The sequence below is a fragment of the Colletes latitarsis genome, chromosome 7 (genome assembly GCF_051014445.1).
Source record: "Colletes latitarsis isolate SP2378_abdomen chromosome 7, iyColLati1, whole genome shotgun sequence".
In the NCBI taxonomy this organism is placed as follows: Eukaryota; Metazoa; Arthropoda; class Insecta; order Hymenoptera; family Colletidae; genus Colletes; species Colletes latitarsis.
The window spans coordinates 8,871,853-8,894,691 of record NC_135140.1 but is presented as its reverse complement, the minus strand read 5'-3'; the positions used below and the strand labels follow the sequence as shown (position 1 = coordinate 8,894,691).

General features: G+C 35.0%; 1 protein-coding gene across 5 annotated transcripts in view; it reads right to left on the bottom strand.

The window, feature by feature from the left end:
• Soxn (SRY-box transcription factor soxNeuro) overlaps positions 1 to 22,839 on the bottom strand; it is a 322,610-nt gene that overhangs the window by 103,855 nt on the left and 195,916 nt on the right. For 2 of the 5 annotated variants that reach the window (XR_013080048.1, XR_013080047.1), the window contains exon 3: positions 16,884 to 17,010. The exons of 2 other annotated variants lie outside the window; for them this stretch is intronic. Coding sequence is in view for 1 of the 3 variants with exons in the window: in XM_076769620.1 (XP_076625735.1) it covers position 17,087 (1 nt within the window). In the remaining 2 variants the exon portion in view is untranslated. Of the gene's footprint in view, positions 1 to 16,883; positions 17,011 to 17,067; positions 17,088 to 22,839 lie in introns of those variants that run through there. One more of the 5 variants, XM_076769620.1, reaches the window with a different exon arrangement.

Sequence of the window (22,839 nt, the reverse complement as noted above, 5' to 3'; positions counted from 1 at the left end):
CCCCGGAACCGGAGAACTAGCTGACGGAGACACGACGAGGACGAGGCCAGGCCAGAGCCAACCGACCGTTCCATCAGCAGAGACACGAACCCGGTTGAACAGGTACTAAAACGAGACCACCCCTTTCCTACGCTTTTTACGCTCTGTTCCTCCGAAGGCGAACGTGGCCGGGGAGGGAGGTGGAAAAGGCGGACGGGAGTCTACCGCGGAGACAAAGATCCGTGTCATCGGCAGTGTCTCGACTGGCCGGGGAACTGACAGCCGGGACACGCGGCTGGAACACCTGTCCGTGGACTGGAAAACGTGCCCCGATCGTTTCGCGGGCTCGTTTACGCGAATTACCAGAAACGATTTCTGGCTGGTCAAGTCTACGTAGCTTTCACGAGATTTGAGACATGGTTAGCCTCAGAACTGTTGGAGTCATTTGATTATACGGGTTTGAAACACGTTGAATGCGATTATAATATGCTTGTGGGGACGTGAATTTTTTAGCGTGTGATATATGTTATAATAAAATTTCGATTATGGGGTATACTTGGGGTTGGGGCAATACTGGGAAATTAAATATGACGGATAGTTGGATTATAACTACGTATGAAGTGATACAAAATTATGAATATAATCGCAGACGAGGTATACGAGAAGACCTTACATATAATGTATTTTAACGGCCCATTTTTCTGGGGCTCTGGAGTCCCATTACCATTTTTGTGTTATTTACAACATTACTAACAAGTTACAGAAATGAGCGCAAGAGGAAGTGAGAGAGAAAATGAAATTACAGAAACGTTTCTGGCCACACATTGTATTTTCGGTGTAGAATTTTTTTTCTTCTAAATGGGTAGGATTTCGAAGTTATATGTATTCACCAAAAATGATTGTAATTGACTCCTGCAAGCAAAAATATTTTTTTTAGAAAGATTTAAAATTTTTTAATTTCGTCAAAAAATTTAGGCACCCACCCCCTGTCGATTTTCCTTAAAAATTCGTTTTTCATTTTTAGTAATTTTGTTTGACGCCCTACAGAAAAGTTGTCTAATACTTTTTTGTAGGTACCCATCAGCTCTACTTCAGAATAAAGTTTCATTGAAATATATTCCTTATTGTAGTAGTTATGGCTGTTTGAAAATTGGACCATTTTTATATGGTTTTTCTCATTTTGCGGAGTTAAGGAACAACTTTTCCAACATTCTTAGAATTTCTACACATTCTCCATCAAAATACGCGTAGTTTGCTTTTTTAAACATGAAAATCGTCCAATCCGTTCAGAAGTTATGGCATTTTAAAGATTCGCATGAAATTTTGGGGTAACATTTCTGACCACAAACTACATTTTCGGTAAGGAATTTTTTTCTCGAAACTGAGTAGGATTTCGAGGGTATGTCTAATCACCAAAAATGCTTGTAATTGACCCCTGCACCTGAAAATAATTTTTTCAGAATGATTTGAACCTTTTCAATTTTCAGGGTAACAGACAGTTATGGTCAGACATTATATTTTCAGTAATGAATTTTTTTCTCGAAAATGCATAAGATTTCGGGGGTATGTGTATTCACCAAAAACGATTGTGATTGATCCCTGCAAACAAAAATAATTTTTCCAGAACGATTTGAAATTTTTTTTTTTTGTCGAACAATTTAAGCACCTACACCCTGTCGATTTTTCTTTAAAACTCGTTTTTGATTTTTAATAAATTTGTGTGACGCCTTATAGAAAAGTTGTCTAATACTTTTTTGTAGGTACCTATGCACCCTACTTCAGAAAAAAGTTTCATTGAAATATATTCACTATTGTAGGAGTTATGGATGTTTGAAAAATGGATCATTTTAATGGGGTTTTTCTGTTTCTGTGAGGTCAAGGAACAACTTTTCGAATATTTTTGCAATTTCTACATATTCCACGCTAAAATACGCGTAGTTTGCTTTTTTAAACATTAAAATCGTCCAATCCGTTCAGGAGTTATGACATTTTAAAGATACGCTTGAAATTTTGGAGTGATATTTCTGGCCACAAACTACATTTTCGATAAGGAATTTTTTTCTCGAAACTGAGTAGGATTTCGAGGGTATGTCTATTCACCAAAAATGCTTGTAATTGACCCCTACAATCAAAAATAATTTTTGCAGAATGATTCGAAACTTTTTAATTTCGTCGAAAAATTTCTGCACCCCTTGTCGATATTTCTTAAAAATTCGTTTCTGATTTTTAATAAACACAACCATGGGTAATGTTGTAATACAATTTATTAATAAAAAATAAAATATACCAAATTCCTGTGCTTTATTCATCAACTGTTTAGTATCGTCGTCATTGCTGGATGTCATCCACTACTGTATGTTGAAATATTATCTATAGACCACGGATCTTTATGCAAATTCATATTTTTATTAATAAAATTAATAGAAGCTTTGCAGAAGGTTATCTTAATCTCTAAATATAATATAATAATTCGTATTTTACTATAAGTATTTCTTCTATTCTTGTACATTTAAAAGAAAACGAGGTTAATCTGCAAATCTTCGAACGTAATATCTCGAAACCAAATAACTTTTGCACATAACAATCTTGCACCGCATAATTTGCAAGTCGTTCAAGACAAATGTGTTAAACACTTCACCTTGTATTACATGAAACGCTAATTCAATAATCCGAATACAAAACGAAAAACTATCCCGCGATATTCCTCTACCTTTGCACGCGAGAAAGTAAAAAACGAATCCAAGGATCATAGTCGGAAAGAAGGAATGAAAATTCGACTGTCTCAAGACCAGGGAAGTCGTAGACTCGTACCGTCGAATTTCAAAGTTTGCTTCGTTTACTGCTGAATCACCTTAATTCGTTCGTTGGACGTTGCTGTTTCTTTATTCAAAATTATTCGATGGAAGGTTCGAAAAGGTCCCGATACGAAACGCGGACGCTCGGATAGCGAAACAGCCGAGGATTTATCGACGAGCGATTAGAGACGAGTGGCGTAAACGGTGGTTGCAAAATCGTGGAAGAAGGCAGGGAAGGGCGGGGACCCGAAGGTGGCTGGTTCGTTAATTACTGATTTTCCTCGGTCCGCGTCACTTTTTAATTGACGCCAGAAATTGAACCAGAGAGCCAACCGGCTCGATCGCTGAGCGCCCGTTCCCGCCGAGTCATCCTTCGTTCCTCCTCTTCTCGTTCTTCTTGCCCGAATCATCCTGCCAGGTTTCGACCAACGCATCCTTCGGGTCAATTCTGACGTCTTTAATAATCTCCGTTTCGAAGACTTTCGCGTCTCTTTAGCGATGGAATATTCAAATGTTTCGATGCCCTACGAATCGGATTTAACCCTTTGCACTATGAAGTCACCTCTGGTCACCTTTATATAGTTAATAAAACAAAGGGAGAAGAGTTTTATTTAAAAAGTTCTTTGAAATTATGTGTATGTACATAAAAGTCTTGTATTTTACGCTTCTCAGCATAATAATATTAGTATTCTTTATCAAATGTTCAAATGCAAAAACTTATGAACATCTCAGTTGTTTGATAAAATCAGTTATATGTGCATGCACGATTCAATTATTGTTAATATTGCCTAGTATGTCCAAATCAAAAAATAAAAGCTGGAATAACAGTCTACTTTTGTGAAACTTGCGACAGGAAGCCATTTTTACATGTAGAAGATTGTTTTAAAAGGTACCATACTTTAAAAAAATATAAATAACAAGAAACTAAATATTCATATTTTGATATTATACCTTTTTTCTAAACAATCGTTTTGTTAATATAACTTTAAATAATTGCAAGTGATTACTTCATACCTAACATGTGATATCAAAACCACAAAAATTAAAGTTGGCCGAGAACAAACTAGGAAAATAATTATAGTGCAAAGGGTTAATATTGCTAACTATGTATTTTTTTATTTTAATTCAGTACTTCATGCTTTAAAGCGGTTGGTTAAAAATTTCGTGCGGTTCTCAACATGTAAATATAACGGGAAGTAATTCTTTATAATGTGAAGTATCTTTGTTAATTTTCTATTCTAACTTACAATCTATTCTCATCTTTCAAAGAACTTTATAATTCCTCATTTGTGAAAATCCCTTTGTTTCCTTTAAAAAATTAATCAAGAGCTATTTAATAACCTCTTAGGAATCGAAGGAATTTTGCAGAGAGGGGGACAAATGATACAAAATTTGCATTCTATGTAAAAAAAACCACTTTTGGTACATTCTTTCCACAGATTTTATATAAATTTTTACAGGTTTCCACTTTGCTGTTTTCTTTTCTATTTCATTTGTAAAAACAAATTCAATTTTCAAACTTTTTTGTTATTATTTATGGTTGAATGTTGATTAACCATGTGCTTTTAAGATTTGAACTGAAGTTGCATTTCAGAATGTCTGAAGACAAGTATTGCCAAAATCTGCACTTACTTTTTGGCCAACTCAATATGCAAAATTGTTCTTTTATTCTTGGTCTTCTATGACCTCGAAGTTTATCATATATCACACTGAGCTCAATAACTCAATCAATTTTCATCCAATTTACTCAAAACTTTTTATGGTGATTTTTGATACTATTCTCTTCGATTGCACGTACGGAATTTTCGATTGAATAATTAGTTCCTACGTGGTGTTAAAAGAAATATTGACTTTATCACAGGCTTGTGAGAATTTTAATAATTATTTTCATAAATCCCAACGTGCAATTAAAGCTTCTATCTTTTAATTTAAGAAAATTGCATGATCTCTTGTTTCAGAATTTGCACTGAAAAATTACACGTCCGCTCGTTTCTAACAAATTTTTGGAGGCTTCTCACTCTGGTTCCTATCATGTCTATAATAATTAATATTTTTACACAAAATTCTTACAAGAACCAGTTTAAGAAACATACTTTTGGAAATATTAAACATTCATTAGAAAATATTTCAAAGTTACGCCCAAAAAATTCTTGAAAATTTTCTTTTCAGTCGTCACACCAGAACTACCAACAATTATGGTGTATTTATTTGTACCAAAGTAATTAAAACGATAGATACTTGAAGAAACGTATAGTGCAATGGAAATAAATGTTTATTCATTCTCTTATACAAAACTACAGTAAATTTTCAAAAATACAGGCGAATAAATTTTTTACAATTTTTGTTAGAAATTACGAATGGGTAATTTTGACCACTTCGGTAGTTCTAGTGTTAAACACCCTTTAAACATTTTTTATTCCTCTCAATGAGTAGTATACGTCCGTCCGTTTCTAACAAATTTTTGGAGGCTTCTCATTCTGGTTCCTATTATGGCTATAATAATTAATATTTTTGCACAAAATTTTTAGAAGAACCAGTTTAAGAAACATACTTTTGGAAATATTAAACACTCGTTAGAAAATATTTCAAAGTTACGCCTAGAAAATTCTTGAAAATTGTACTTTTAAGCCGTCACCAGTGGCTTTTAAACCCCCTTTAACCCCTTAACGCTCATATTTTTCGGGTTAACCAAGAATGATCAGTTTTCTTTATTGGATTTGTTGCTAAAAATGCGGTTTTTGTTAATTACAATGTTGTAACTAGCATATAATTTGAAGGAAAAGAAATATTATCATTCCTTAAACCGTTAGATTAAACAAATATCGTTTTTCAAAGCAGTTAAACTCGGGCATGAACGTTAAGGGGTTAAACATTTCTTATTCCTCTTGATAAGTAGTATACGTCCGCCCATTTCCAACAAATACTTGTAAGCCTCACTCGCCGGTTCCTACCACGTCTATAATAATTAATATTTTAACATGCAAGTTTTACAAGAAGCAGTTCAAGAAACGTACTTTTGGAAAAATTAAACATTCATGAGAATACATTTCAAAGTTACGCCTAGAAAATTCTTGAAAATTGTACTTTAAGGCCGTGACCAGTGGTTTCCCTCGTTTAAACATTTTTTATTCCTCTTGATAAGTAGTATACGTCCTCCCGTTCCTAACAAATTTTTGGAGGCTTCTCATTCTGGTTCCTATCATGTCTATAATAATTAATATTTTAATATGAAATTTTTAGAAGAACCAGTTTAAGAAACGTACTTTTGGAAAAATTAAACATTCATGAGAAAATATTTCAATGTTACGCCTAGAAAATTCTTGAAAATGGTACTTTTAAGCCGTCACCAGTGGTTTCCCTCGTTTAAACATTTTTTATTCCTCTTGATAAGTAGTATACGTCCTCCCATTTCTAACAAATTTTTGGAGGCTTCTCATTCTGGTTCCTATCATGTCTATAATAATTAATATTTTAATATGAAATTTTTAGAAGAACCAGTTTAAGAAACGTACTTTTGGAAAAATTAAACATTCATGAAAAAACATTTCAAAGTTACGCCTAGAAAATTCTTGAAAATTGTACTTTAAGGCCGTGACCAGTGGTTTCCCTCGTTTAAACATTTTTTATTCCTCTTGATAAGTAGTATACGTCCGCCCGTTTTCAATAAATTTTTGGAGGCTTCTCATTCTGGTTCCTATCATGTCTATAATAATTAATATTTTAATATGAAAGTTTTAGAAGAACCAGTTTAAGAAACGTACTTCCAAAAACATTAAACATTCATGAGAAAATATTTCAAAGTTACGCCTAGAAAATTCTTGAAAATGGTACTTTAAGGCCGTGACCAGTGGTTTCCCCCGTTTAAACATTTTTTATTCCTCCCGATGAGTAGTATAACGACCATACTTTTTAAACGGCCCGTATATCCCTCCATCAGATTTTGCATCGGCCACCAGAGAAACGGCAATTACAGACTCGGTGGATCGAGTTAAACCCGACTATGCGTGGATCGCGGCAAGAAACCCGAGCTGGACGTCCTCTTTTTCCATCGGGAACAGGATAACACCCAGCCGGGAATTAAAGAATCAAGGTGTATCCTCGTACCCGGTATCGGGCGTTAATGACGCCTCATTCTGTGACAGGGAAACGGTCAGCGAGGATTTGGCATCGCCTTCGATAAAAGGGGAGAAGCCTTCGCGAGGCTGAGTCCAGCTCGAGTTCGTTACACGCCGTGACTCGGCAGAGCCGGGTTTCTCCAAGGTGCCAGCCTCCCCTGCCGTCCCCGACGCCTTTTTACGGCTCGCGTCGGGTCGTTCGTCATTAGCAACTGGCTCGTAATTGCCAAATTCACGGACCCCGGGTCCGCGTTCGCGCTTAATCGACCGATTACACAGTACCCAAACGCCCGTACGGTGTATCTCGGGATCGCGATCGCCTCTCTCGATAAACGTTCCGCCATTGTCCAGCCCGGGGGACCGATCAACGATGACGTCGACGTCTTCGACGACTGTTTGCCCGAATGGCGACGAAATAATTAATTGGTTGTCGCCCGCGGCTGTTCGATCTTTCAGAACGTGGACTCGACGCGACCCACAGCGTTCGAAAACGGCGATTTAAACGCGAAAAAGTATAATTTTCAACCATCTCTAATCATTTCACTTCAGGTGTCATTTTGTAAATCCTTGAGGATCTTCGTTCAAATAGTTTAAATAGTTCAATTTTTACTTAGAAAATCGACGTTTCTATTCTTCTTGGAAATCTGTTTTTGCAGTTATTTTTCTCTAAAAAATAATGATATTACAGTGATTTCATTTTGTACTGAACCTTATTCTAGAATAAAAATAATTGATCAAAATTTATTATAATTTTAAATGCAGGTAATAAGAAATTTTGTACTGTATGAATCTTATTTTAAAATAAAAACAATTGATCAAAAATTTATTATAATTTTAAATACAGGTAATCAAAAAGAACCAATTTTAGTATGCAGTTATCGTAAGTTTGTAGAATAGAAGTTATCAGATTGATATGTATTGCTCAAAATTCCACCATGGGCTTATAGTTCATGTTCATTTCTTTGGTTTCTTTGTAAATCAGCTTTTTTAATAATATAACTTTAAAGTCAGATACATTGTCACATGTCACATACATTATATAATTCAAAATGTTATGCAGCAGTGAAACTTTCATAATAAATGCATTTCGTTTTTTTCTTCAAATAATTCAATTTTCATTTAACATAAAATAATATAAAAATTTTTAAACAAAATTAATGTTATCAGTATTAATCATTATAACAATATAAATCATTCATAACTTGTTTTCAAGGATTTATGCGCTTTTAAGGTAAAATGTAATTTTTCTAAATTGCAGTTTTCGAACACTGTGCGATGTCACAATTTTGGATAGAGTTTGAGGATGTTTGAAGGAACGAGCGAAAGGAATGGTAGATTCTTGCAAAGAGGTTGAGGATTTTGCGTTGGATTTGTTTTTTCTATCGAACAGTGGTGCATTTTGGTGGAAAGATAGGTTTGGTGCAGTGTGAAAAAGTTTGTGCAAAACGTTTCGAAGATTTGTAAGATGAGACTAGGAATTGTGGGACGAGGGATTCTTCAAATTGGATCGCCTAATTTGTTTAGCAACAGCTTGTGACGGTTTGAACAAGCGCAAGGAAACAGGTGAGAGAATATATTCGTGAAATACTCCTACGCAATAAACTAAATAAACGAAATAAACTACGAAAAGCAAAGTGATCTTTTTGATTTTTCTGTTTATAATTATTAACCTTTTCTTTTATTGTTAATCCTATTATTTTATGAATTGTAACCGTGTAGTATATTTAGGGGTATACCGAAAGATAAAATCGGTACCAATAAAATAGTGTAGCATTGCTTAATAATTGTTTCCAAATAATCAATGATTTTGTCGAAGAAGGAATAACAATTTATTGAAAAGGGAGAAAGAAAAGGAAAAATTATAAAATAATGTAGAACAAGTACCAAAAGGTGGTACGTAATGAAAACTGTAAAATTAATAACAACATATGTATGTTTAATCAAGAAGAAAAAGGAATTAACCTTTCAATTAACGATTCAGTGTACCCAATATTTCAGAGTGAAAAATAATAACTGCTCACTATATTTTGAAGAAGTCAGAAAGTCTAAATGAAGATAATATGTCAGCTAGTTAATGGTACCTAAAGTGTATTCGACGTTTTAAGAGCAAAAGGTAACAGTTCACTGCGTTTAGAGAAAGCCAGAAAGACTGAACGAGGATAACGTATTAATTCGCTGCTAATTACTAAATTGCGGATCTTTATGCAAATTCACATTTTTATTAATAGAATTAATGAAAAGGGAGCTTCGTAGAGAGTTTCTCCTAAATATAATAATCTAAATATAACTATTTTTAAGTATTTCTTATATTGTTGCACATGAAGTGCTGTATTCTGTAATTTTTTGAGAATTAAAATCTCCCATAAATGCATAAACATCCACAAGCTAGTAATTACTTTACATGTACTCAATTATTTGGAAGGAAAAGCGACAGAAATTTAGCACAGTTTCAAAATTAAATATCGACTTACCAATAATCGCACAAACTTCCTTCGTTTGAAAGAAAAATAAGAGTTTGGTGCATTTAGAGGAAGACTAGAAACAAATGGAGAGTGTACCATAAACTATTAACATTAGAACTACCAAAACAGTCAACATGACCCATTCGTAGTTTTCAATAAAACTTGTGAAAAAAGTTACTCGACTGAATTTTTAAAAATTTGTCGTTACTTTCTATAAGAGAATTAATAATAACAAACACTTATTTCCATTGCATTGTACATTTCTTCGCGTATCTATCGTTTCGATCTTTTTGGCACAAATAAATACACTATAATTATTGGTAATTCTGGCGTTAACTGTTAACTGCTACATGTAGGGTCAGTTGCCTTTATTATGGAATACGTTCCTAATTTGGAATACCCTAACGTCAAAGCAATTATCGCAATATTGTTACTGGCGATGAATGCAATCGATTACGATTGTCATTTGTTGCAAGTAGCGTGCATATGTCCAAATTCCAATGCAACAGCTGTTCGTAAAGGAATATTGAAGAAAATATCGCAGCCTGAGTTTTTGCAAGACGATCATTGACCTAATATTATACACAATGATGTACAGTTTTGTATTATTTCGATTATTCCTTCAAATATAAACTTGGTATTCCATGTTACGAGTGCTATGAGCCTAATATGGAAAATGAGAACTTCAGTAAAAAATTTGACTGCTACCAGTCAAAAGAGCATAAAATTTCTTATAAATTCATATTATTTAAATCTGTATTAAAATTGTACAAGCAAGTGAAAAAATGTATTCCATATTAGGGTAACTGACCCTTCTCGATCTTTAATTGCACAAACCTACTCGCTACTTCGTCTAAAAGAAAAAAACTAAAATTGCATCGAAGACTGTTGAAACAAATAGAGAGAACGTACTATTAACTATTAACTGGAAAATAAAACAGTTTGGATGCCTTAATGTCAAGTTTCATAATTATGAGGCCACTCGTCATCAAATCTTCTAAATTAAAATCAACACATTTTCACATTCACAAGTTAGTCGTAAAACAAATCTATTCTTTTTCGTGGCCATTCCTTGTACGAACAAATTTAAATAAAATTAAACAGTATACGTTTGAAAAATTACATTAAATCGTACGTCAAGGGGGTTAAAGGAAAATGTAGAACCAAACGAGTGCATTGAATCGAAGCGATAATAACTGCAAAGCTCCTGCGAAGAAAGGACCGCCCCTAATCTGATAAGACGAACTTGAAGAAGATTTTCTCGCGTTCAGGGTCGAACAGGTGTCGCTACCTGACACTCCCAAGGACAGTTTAGTGGCCTATACCCAACGAGGGAGGCCTGGTGCAATTAACCACGATCCAGAAACGGCTTGTTCGAGAACGAAATCAGCCGAGGATGACGCGCGAAAGGGGCGCGCGTGAAGAAATCGACGCGTTGTACGCAAATAGAGGCGTATGAGCGCGCCGTGTAATCGCGGAGTACCTGGCTGGGTTCTGTAGGTTTTTGCTACCACGTAGAAGGAACACGATCTCGAGCTAATTACCCGAGATAACCCATTAGTCCTGTATACTTCAGAAATTATAAAGCGAAGAACCGAGATACCGGGGGGGATAGACGCATCATCTTTGACGAGTTAATCTCGTCGAGGAGTCAGCAGTCTTTTCGTTCGTCAACGAAACCCGTTGTTTCCATGAATCAGCGGAAATCCGCGAAGGAAAGTCCACGTCCCGACTCCCAACACGAAAACGCGTCTCGCGTCGAAAACGATCGCTGATATTCGAGAATATCTTTGGAGGAGATTGCATCGATTTCCTTGCGATGGAGGTACAAAGAGAAACAATTGATACAATGAAGAGATACTAGAAATAAGTAAAGGATATTACAAAATGCGTTTGGGGTCGTAAAGATGTAAACAATCGGTTCGACGAGTCTTTACGTACGAAGAAGTTTCTTAATATCGGGAATGCAAAAGTTCGTTTCGTGCAGAATATCAGTTCGAATAAATAAATGGATAAATGACCGGAGAATTTCTTGATACAGTGTCCAAAATTCCAAGTTGATTCTAGCGAAAAGCTAAGAGCTTCGAGAACTAGCTGAGGGATGTTTCTTTAACACGTTCGCTGCCAGATCAAAACAGTATGATATTTTGCAAAAGTAAGATTTGTTTCAGTACTTATTTTTGTAATCTTGTTAAAGTTCACAAATTCTATCCAAATATACTTCCCTCGACGTCTTCGCTTGAGAATTAAATTTTCTAGTATCATAGTGATAAATGTTCAGTGAATGATACAGATACAGATTTTAGACAGATGACAGACCCAACAGCGTGGCACATTTTTCAAGATTTAAATCATTATTGGTTTGATGAATTTATTTTGCGTTCGAAGAGAAAAAATCCAGCAAGATATTGGACTTTGGCTCGTAGAGTAAATTCGAAATTCGGTTGGAAGCAAAGGGTGAAAAAGGTTATCCTAGCATCCCGTTACGAGATCCCGAGGACGCAATTTCCGCGGTATTTTCGAGGCCTGGCGAGACTGATCGTTGCTAAAGGGATGAAACGGGCGGTGCAATCATGGCCGATTTCATAGCTGTCGTCGGCTTCGCAGGCCTGTTTCAAGGTTCCTGTAGCATCGAACTGGGATCCGTGGAATGACGAGGCGCATTCCCGTCTCATCCCTCGAGCTTTCCCTTTCGAAAAAATTCGGGACACCCCCCTCATCGGACGTCAGCCTCTCCGACGTACTGCTACCTGACGTTTCAATTTTTAATCGAGCCCCGAGACTGAGACGTCGCGTCCACGAATTAAGGCCGATTTTTGTTATCGGGCGCGTTCCGTTTACGACAAACGCATTTAACGAAAAGAAGATTGGTATATACAGTGTGCCTTGTAAATTATGCCCATTGAAGGGGGTATTCTAGCGTGTTACCTTTGAAAAATGTATCTGCGAAACCTTGTGCCTGAACTCATAAAATTAACGAAGTTATGGCTGTTTAAAGACGCGATGGTCAACGTCATTGTTATGGAGATATTAAATTTTAAAAGAACGTTTACCAGAACGGTGTCTATGATATCTAAAAATTGACCAATCTTGACCAATTGGCTTAAAATTTAGGTGCACATTCAGTACATTCAGAAAATTTTTACTTTATTTTTCTTTATTTAAAAATTGATGACCAAACATCAAAGTGATGCCATTTTTTTAATTATCGACTTTGTGCTTTTGTTTTATTATCAGCTATAACCAAATTCGTAGTAATTAAGAACCTTTCTCATTCTTTTCGTTTCAAACAAACAGAATGGCCGAACGACTATGTTTGAGAGTATGCAGTGCCACCAATTTTAGCTTTCGTTCGTCTAAAAAATTGTAAAATGTCACTAACACATGTATAAATAAGACTTGTAAATTTGACTACAAAAGGTGTTATAGTTCATTCACAAAAAATTCTCCAAGGAAGTGTAAAAATATGCACTTCACACTAGAATATCTCCTTAAACGTCTCAAATATTTCAAACGATGCGAGAAAATGTTATTTACAGACGTTTTAGGGTTTCAGAAAGTACATAACATGGTACAAATGGTATTCTTGAAAGTATATAGAGGTCAACTTTATTTTTTTTAAATGGAATGTCCAATTTGTTATACTCGATTTCGATAGATTAAGAAAAATTTTACAATTCTGTAGTCGTTCAAGCTTCGAATAAATGACGAAGTATGATGATAAAATAACTTTTGTATTACTTTTTTAAAGTATCAATTAGCAATAATTTAATTTCCTTTTCGATAGAAAAAATTGGATGATTTATAAAAATTATGGAATAATAATAAATCGTCGTAATAAATAGTATATTACCATTTTGTTCAAACAAATAAACCAGAGATTGAAACGAGAGGAGTTTCTGATGAATGCATAGAGAAGATGACGAAACAGAAGTAAACATTACAAATTAGCAATATAATGTAACAAAATTCAAAGTCGATTCTAGATAAAGTTTCAACTTTAGAGTTGATAGAGATGAAAGTGGAAGAAAGACCTCTATAATAGTGGCGTAGAATCAACAGGAAGAGGGGTTTACGCTTAAAACTAGGCTAATTATCAGGTAATAATCGTGGACTTCAAATGTCTGATCGAGGATAATACTACTCTCTGTTCTCTTATATGTACCTGGAGAACTGTTGCCAGAATGGGTTGCATTATGAATGTTCTCAAACTATTCAAATTATATGTTCCGGCTAGAAATCTGAGATTCACTGTATGTATTTGAAACTGCGTTGTACGATAAATTTAAACGATAATTTTAATCGTATAAATATATATTTACTGATGATTAAAACGATAGTTTTTTCTACACAACTTCGAGCGATCTTCTCTGCACTCCAAACATTGCTACTACATATTTAGTATTTAGTATTTAAATTTAAGTACAATATGTTAGTTACTACTACAATACAAAAATATTTTTGTATCATTATTTATTCCTGTCTTCGATTTTTTCGTGTACAGATATATTGTACATACTCTTAATTATTTTTAGTTTGTGTAATTGTTGAAATACTATTTCTTTTTAAATAACCAGCACACATTGAAAGAAGAATTGAAAACTACTAAGGATTATTACTGTAAGTAATTTTGTATTCTGTTTTTCAAATATTATAAATCATATAATTGTATACATCAAAATATTTCTTCTCCACTTTAGTATAGAAATAAACATATTTCTATTGCTGAGACTGACCAAGAAAACTGTATAGTCAAAAGGTTCAACGATAAGTACATCCTAAGTTAATACAAATTAATAGAGAAGTTCTTTATTTGATCATAATGAGCAACTAAAAATTAACTGAACAGTCTAGATTTCCATAGCCTTTATTTGTCCCTCATAACTAAATAACGCATACCTTTCAAACAAAATCATTTATCGAATTAAAGTAGCAAACAAACTGAAACAAATTTTATTTCACAAATTAATATTCGTGCTACAAACTATGAAAACGACTCAAATGATAAATCATATTACATCGATATACGTTCCATTAACACGAAATAAAAAAATATTAAAAAACGATTGACTCAGGCCACTTTTATAACATTCAACTAAAACTATGAATAATATATTTATATTTAATGTAAATATTTATTAATCTATAGATATAAAATTTATTATATATAAATTGTAGTGTTGTGTTATCAAACTTTTAAAGTATATTAATAAATGTAACTATCGAATCGTTTATCGAATGAAGCAAACAAAATAAAACAAATTCTATTTCACAAATTAATATTCGTGCTACAAACTATAAAAACGATTCAAATGATAAATCATATCACATCGACCTACGTTCCATTAACACGAAATGAAAAAATATTAAAAATGATTGACTCAGGCCACTTTTATAACAATCAATATATTTGTGTTATCCATCGTCGTCTAAATAAAAAAAAGGTGTCAGCATTGAAGGAACGTGGAACGAGAACGATCACTTTTTCCCCGACAATTATTTCGTTTATCGAATCGAGAGCGTCAAAAGCGTACGGCGACGACAAAGTGTAAATCGACCGATTTCGGACCATTCGATCGATCGACCCGCGCTATCGACGCCGTCGATCGGTCAGTTTGGCCGAGCGGAACGGACTTGTCAGGCGAAACTGGGCCAAAACGCTCGATCGGCGACTTTAATCCGACCTCGGGGAATCGGTTCGCAGAGGTTCGATCGAACCCTTCGATCCCTCGTCTCTCGAAATCTCGACGTGAACGTGTCACGCTATACTCCGTTTAGAACATTCGGATCGCTACTTCGAATCAATCGACACTCGTGTAATTGCTTCCCCGATCGACGCGTTCTTCAAACAAACAAAAAAGTGATCACACGATACCGAACCTAGTCGATTCTGGTCTCGTTGGAACTTTGTCAAGGAAGTCCTGTCTCCTATGTCGATTCGACAATCCAATTACGCCTCGCGTAACTAATCTTCGAAGTGCTACGTCACTCTTCCTCTATACCTGACATTCGCCTTTTGCTTCCTAATTAATGTTTTGTTAATGGAGAGCCTGTTCGCGGGGATCTTTGACGAGTTCGAAATAGTTAGAGGATCGCGTTACTGGATCGTAGTGGATGATGAACCCGAATTTCGTGGATAGAAGAACGATTTACAAAAGAAATTAAGGGTGTTGCTAGAAACTGAAACAACGAGTATTCTTACGAGACGCACAGATTTAATATTGAAAATATGTCACTATTTTATTTATCGAAAGGAGTAATATTTTTTGTTGTAGCATAATAGTGCATTATATGCTTCTTTATTAAACGACATCGTGTATTTTTATTTATATAAATCGATGTTTGTTATACGTAAAAGTTTTGTAGATATCATCATTGAGAACGTAATATATTATGAAATACTTCGACAAGTATTCAAACGGTTCATCATTACAATTTAAACATATTTTTTTTATAGAAAGGATCAATAAGGATCGATTTTAACTTTGATGTCGTAGATTGAAGCAAAAGACTACGCTGTATCTTTTGTAGAAACTCAACCAGGAAGAAGTAGAACACCGATTTTTGAAGCTTACGAAGAAATATTCGCTGATACTAGAAAGTGAGACAACGAGTATTCTCATGAAAGACACACAGATTTAATATAGAAAATATGTCACTTCAATATTTTATTTATTGAAAACATTTAGTACTACAAGGAGTAATAGTTTTCGTTTTAGTGTAAGAGTGTATTATATGCTTCTTTATTAAACGACATCATGTATTTTTATTTATATAAATCGATTCCGTTTGTTATACGTAAAAGTTTTGTAGATACCATCATTGAGAACGTAATGCATTATGAAATATTTCATACTTTGTATTAAGAAATTACTTTATTTCGACAAGTAAAACATTTCTTTTTTTTTATAGAAACGATCAGTTACGTTCGATTTTAACTTTGATGTCATAGATTGAAACAAAAGGTTACGCTGTATTTTTTGTAGAAACTCAAATAGGACGAAGTAAAACACCGATTCTACTAGGAATAAGAAAACACAGTATGGCAATTGCATAATATATAAAATTTTTGGTGCAATTTAAATAAAGTAAGAGAGAAATACACTGAAAAGAGCGTAAATACGAAAGAAATTACAAAAGATCAAACTATTCGATACTTCGCTGATTTAAAAAAAATAACGTTTTCAATCAACCAGTTTAGTGTCTAAAATAATTCTAAAAATATTGGATAATTTACCAAATAAAGAAATCGTTCGAACGAGCGATTACTTTGAACAATGCGCGCGACTAAGATCTGATTAAATTAGCGAAAGGCACAGAGTGGAAGGAGCGTATGTAAACAATTGTAATGACGCACGAACGTCGACGCTGTTAATTACCGTTAATTAGTCCTGCTGATAGGGATCGCGTCAGCAGAGACAAGCATTTTCGATCGGAGTCTGGATCGCAATTAGCGATGTAATCGCCGCGACAGGAGCGCGTAATAAATAAGCCGTGTGTTACCTAATCTTGTGGAAGGAGAAAGGACTCACCGTCAGGCGCGAAACAATCAAGGAGCCTGATCCTTCGGTGCTGAAGAGGTTCGAGTTCGCCGTGCCGAAGGACGCTCACGTTGGCCAGGATTCTTGTACGCGTACATTGCCCGTCGCGTTCCAATCCCTGAAACACACACCACGACACGTCTGAGCGATCAGTCGAATCCTTTCGGATAGTCAGCGTGACCGTGAGACTGTTATCTGGTGTTGAATTAGTGGCATAAATGAAAACTTAAAATATAGATGGAGCTTAATTCTTAGAGCAAGATGGACCGAAATACGCGGTACAGTCAAGATGATTCTATCCCTCGAAACAAATTTACACAAGAGATACGTATTTCAATAATATCTTCGTCTTCATTGTGCCTGATTTACAATAAGAAATTGGAATCGAGTGGAAAGAAAAAAATAACGTAACCGTACGTTGCAAAGGGGAACTCATTTAATTTGGAGTAACAGAATACTCTATTTAGTTAAAATGTTTATTCGATTAAATAATTACCCAGTTACGTTCGAGCTTTGATACTATTCTGTAGTTCGTGTTCTAATTTAGATTCGATAACAAGTTGTTTACTTTTTTGTATAAATAAGAATTTTCCATTCTTGGTGGGAGACTTTTTTAAAATATAAATGATTAATATCTGATTTAAATCTATGGACACATTATTTTAAATCGCTTAGATAATAAAAGAATTTTATTTGCTACTTTGTACAATTCTTTCTATAAAAGATTGTTTGAAATTTCAAATAGGGTAACCCATTCACTGTCATCTCTCTAGTCACCCTAAACTGTTTTATATAAAATAAACCTTACAAAGTTGTATACAAAACATCTTTAACATACTATTACAAGTGCAACTGATATAAAAAAGACAATGCTTGATTTTTGTATAAAGTGATGACACATTTTAATACGTTTTATACCATTTTACAGTTTTAGGAAAACATTCAACACAACAGTCGAACTTCATTAATATATGATTTTGATTTTTTGTTAAAGGAATAGTAAGCAATAGCCAAAACAGTCTCTTTAAAATATTAAATTTATAAATGAAAACAGAGATATTGAAAGTCGTAATATTTCTTTTCCTAAATTCAAGATATCGATACGATAATAACAAATAAAAAAGAAAAATCTAGCTCAGATGACAGTAATTGGGTCATTTATCTCTCTTTTTTACATATAAAGAAAATCAATAATTCGTTTTATACTATACATTTTCTTTCAAAGAGAACTTCAAAGATAAAAGCAACGTTCGACTAAAACTTGGAACAACGATCATAGACGTTCCTTTTAAAAACAAAGCTTCTGAAAACTGTTTATTCCGTCGTTTTGATTTCTTTTCAGACGCTAGATTGCACCGCCTATTTCGGGCCTATCCCGTCGATTTATCCTCGTCTTCCAAAGAAGAAAACTTCGTTTCCTCTCCGAAAGAAAGCTCGATTCGAGTTTCGTTCCAAAAGCAATAATCCTTTCCTTACCTGTTTCACGATCACTGACAAATTTTTACGATCGATTTAATTGCAGGGGGGGAAAGTTTCTTTCGCAGTAAAGCGTGTACAACTTAAATTTTCGAGGACGCCGTTATATCAATTTCAAAATTCCACGCCCCCGACGCTCGAGCTTGCGTTCGAGGCCCTTGTTATAGATCTTCGTCGAGGTGTGAAAATGACGGATGGCCGTAAACGAGACGAGAGAGCCAAGCAAGAAACTCCTTTTCTCCTCGTCGCCTTTCATTTACTCGTCTCGCGCGGGCAAACGTCACGCGAGAAGAAGTAATGAGCTGGCTTCGTTACTTAACGCGGCGCGGATCGTTTCGCGCCCACGCGCGAAACAACATTCGTGGGGCTCGGATTGATTCGAGAATGACAGTCACGTCGTCGCTAATTTATTAACGCGAAATTATTCCCAGCCTCGCGCTAGCGATCGAACACTAACTTTCCACGAACCGGAGAATGGCGGGCGTCCTTTCGCAGGATCATCCAAGATGGCTGTCGAACGCGAAAGAAATAAGAAGAGACTAATTTGATCGTGTGTCGTAAGTTTAGCTTAAAACCTCGTCCGTGTGTATCAAAATGTCCGCGATCGAACATTAACTCTCCTCGAACTCGAGAATGGCGAACGTTCTATTGCTGGTTCATCAAAGATGACTGTCAAATGTAGAAGAAATAAGAAGAGACTAATTTGTATGTCGTAAGTTTATCGAACTCGAAACCTCGTTCATGTATATTGAATTGTGCAAGCATAACTTCTGAAGTAAATTCGTTATAGAAAAGCAATGAAAGAATTTATGGAAGGTAAATGTTTCGATTTATTGATAGATTCCTTGATATTTGTCACTTTAAAGGATGATGGAACATTGTGAATATTATAATTTCTTTACAATGTGCAAATATAGAGCATTTTATCGGGTACAAATAATGTTTTCTACCTCTTTTTTTGAAAATATTTGTCCATCTTGAAACAAAATTTTTGTAGAACTGATGTTTGAGTACTTAACGCGTTCGCGGACGGTAAAAATTTTAATGAGCTGCAGAAACGGACAGGTGATTTATTCTTTAGTCGTTACATTAAAGTGCATAATAATTTCGAAAAATAAAAACTATATAGAACTGAATGCACGATAATGTGGCTTATAAATTTAAATGTTACAGCATTCATGTCATTTTGCATCACAATGAAAATGAATGCTATATTCACGTTCGTGAACGTGTTAATTATAGGTCTCCAATCATCGTCGTATCGATATACGAGTGTTCAACACTACTTTTTGAATATTTATTGCGTTGTCGTGTATAAAATAATGCTTTCAGTGTTATCGATATCAACCAACTTAAAACATAATTTGTTAGAAATGTGAACCATTATTTAGTATGACTGTTAACGTTACGTAACAGTTAATAATCTTATTTACTATTGGTTTTAAAAAATAAAGTCCAATTTCTACGACTGTTATATAAATAATAATAATATACATTTACAGTTGTTAAGATTAGACAATTTATGTGTTAATAGAATGAGGCGTTTAAGTCATTCAATAGAAACGAAGTTGTTTATAACTTTTCATAGACTTGATTTCCAGGATCATGGTGTCAATTTCACGTTTGTCACGAATACTGACATTATTTTTCCTGTGATTTTATTACGTTGTCGTGTTTAACATAGGTTAATAATCATATTAACGAAATAAATTGAGAGTACTGATAATTATTTAAAGTCGAAGTTAGGTACACTCCTTATAAACATTTAATTGTGTTTCTGAGTTATAGGTGTTTTCACATGTCAATAATTCAGTAATAAGTCTGTACAGAATCCTTTTTTAAAGATCAAATAAAAAAGAAATATTATACAACTAATATTTCTTTCATCTCGACCGTCAAGATTAATATTGTCAGAAGGTTAAATAAAAATAAAAATTTCGAAATGCTTCCCAACGAGCAGATCAAAATTTCACTATTCACGGTTGTTTACTATTTGTATTAAGATCTTGCCAAACTTTATACGTGAAAAAAAGAGAAATTGCACGAGTTTGATCGATCGAGTCCCCCATTGAATCTAAACCCCAATTCTTCCAAGCTGCGGAAAGATAAAATTGTAATACGATGGACAGTTAATCTATCTTGTGGCATCGGATCCGATACAGTCCATCGTTTCGACGAACCGGAAGAGAGTTACGATTCCAGCGAACGTCGTTTCGTTATTTGACGCGTTCATCGCCCCACCAGAGACACTGGATGGATCCTTAACGAACACTACCCGCCGATTGGACGCTCCCCGTCGAATTTCAGCGGCGCTGCTCGTCTTCGGAAGACAGCTTCGTCGGCGGCGAGGCTCGTCGATTCTCGCGTGACAGCGAATAACGATCCCGCTTCGTTAACGTCTCTCGCGCATCCATTCTTCGCGGTACGCTTCGAGAAAGTCGAGGGCCTCGCAGCGCGAATGAGCGGACGAAGAAGGGCTAGCCGCGTAAAAATTGCCGTGGAATAATCGACGTTTCTTCCGAAATTAGAAAAGAAAACTTGATCCTCCGAACAAAGAACAGAGAAACCCTTTCTTAGTTCGGTGGAACTTCGTTTACATGAATAAAAACCTTTTGGAGTATGAGAAAATAAATGTAAGATTAAGTGAAATCGTTGGTTGATAAAAAGAATACAAATACCGTATACTATCTATTGGGGAAATCGTGGTTATACGAGCAGGTGTTTTCAACAAGGAAAAACAATAAAACTTCTGAATGAGGATTAATCGAACTCTTCAATTTTTAAAATAATATTGGTCTAAGATTGAATAACTAAAATGTATGTATTGATATTTGCAAAATTTTATCTTCAAAGAAATGTAAGAATGCAGGGGGAAAGATTTTTTTTTTAATGAATCGTCATCATTGTGTAAGTAAATTGTTCCTTTTAATGCTATGTTTGCTAGTGTCATGATTTGAAAGTGACAAAATAAATGACGTTTGAAATATTTTATATCACTGCAATGAACAGTTTCAAACAGGTAATCCTTTGATTTTACTTTGTTTGTTTGATACATTACTTTGTAAATACACGAAAAAGTTGCTTTCCTTTTACTTACTTCCGTGAAAATTATTAGTTTCCTTTTAATGCTATGTTTGCTAGTGTCATGATTTGAAAGTGACAAAATAAATGACGTTTGAAATATTTCATACCACTGCAATGAATAATTTTAAACAGGTAGTCCCTTGATTTTAAATTAAATTTTTCAAGTTTGATACTGTACTTTGTAAATACACGAAAAAATTGCTCGCAAGCACTTTGCAAGTAATTGTTGCAAAACTAGAGAAATTTATTAAATGTCGCTTCAGTACTTACAGATTCTATTTCTTATGTTTTAAGGTGACCAGCGTGTTCACTAGATTAGAAACCAACAGAGAACATTTGGAGTATTGTTGTTCGAAAAATCTATGCTGGTAACAAACAGAGAAATACAATTAGAACAGCGTGGATCGAGGTACAAAATACAACACGACAAAATCGAATAGAAAGTATGAAAAATCGAGTAATTGAAATTCTTGAAAATAAGGGAGGTCACGTTACTAAATTATCGTTATAACTTAATTGTACTCTCAGTGCAATATTTGTGTAATTTGTTTAATAAGAATACCCCGTTATGAGGATAAATCAGCTTTCTGTGATTCTTCCTTTATTTAATGAATACAGTTTATCCTTCTTTGGCAGAATATCGTTTCTCGACACAATTTTTACCATATACAATTTACCATATTGAATAGTACACATACAAAGCAAAAATTGAAAATTTCAGAGTGGTTTTATAGTTAGGATACGCAGGACGAAATGCATATTAAATGAAAATTGGAAAGGACAGAGGGGAATATAGAAAGTAACGGGAGCAAATAAAAGCGGGACGCGGCGTTGGAGGAGTCGCAGAAGACGAGGGAAAAGGCGAGCAGCAGAGAGGAGGATGCGTCTATATCAGCCAGCCCAAAGACCAACCAGACCGGGGCCAGGCTAGCCAACCAGAGGCATCCTTCAGCCACGGGATGCTCGGTTGGCACGAGAGCGCCGCGCACCGACGCCGTCGACGTCGACGGCTAATGAGCAGAACCTCTCAATGATACCTGACAAATGAAAAATCAGCTTCCTCTAATTACGAGATCCTTGGCAACGCTGCGTCTTGATGACGTCTGCCTCGTCGTTTTCGGCTCAGCCGAGATCTTATTCGTTTTGCCCCGTCTTTGATTCGCGAACGCGTTAATTAGAGCCGACCGATGTCGCGTTCAAATGCGCTGGGATCTCGTAGATCTCGTTTTACCATTCCTCGCTGGAAAATCGTAGAAAGACGCCTTCGAGGATATTCGAGTTCTTCGTATACCATTATCAGCATTATTATTTGTATTGGGTTGATGCGCGTCAAACGATTGCATTCCCAAACTGAGAGACTTCTTGTATCTGTATACAGGGTTATTCA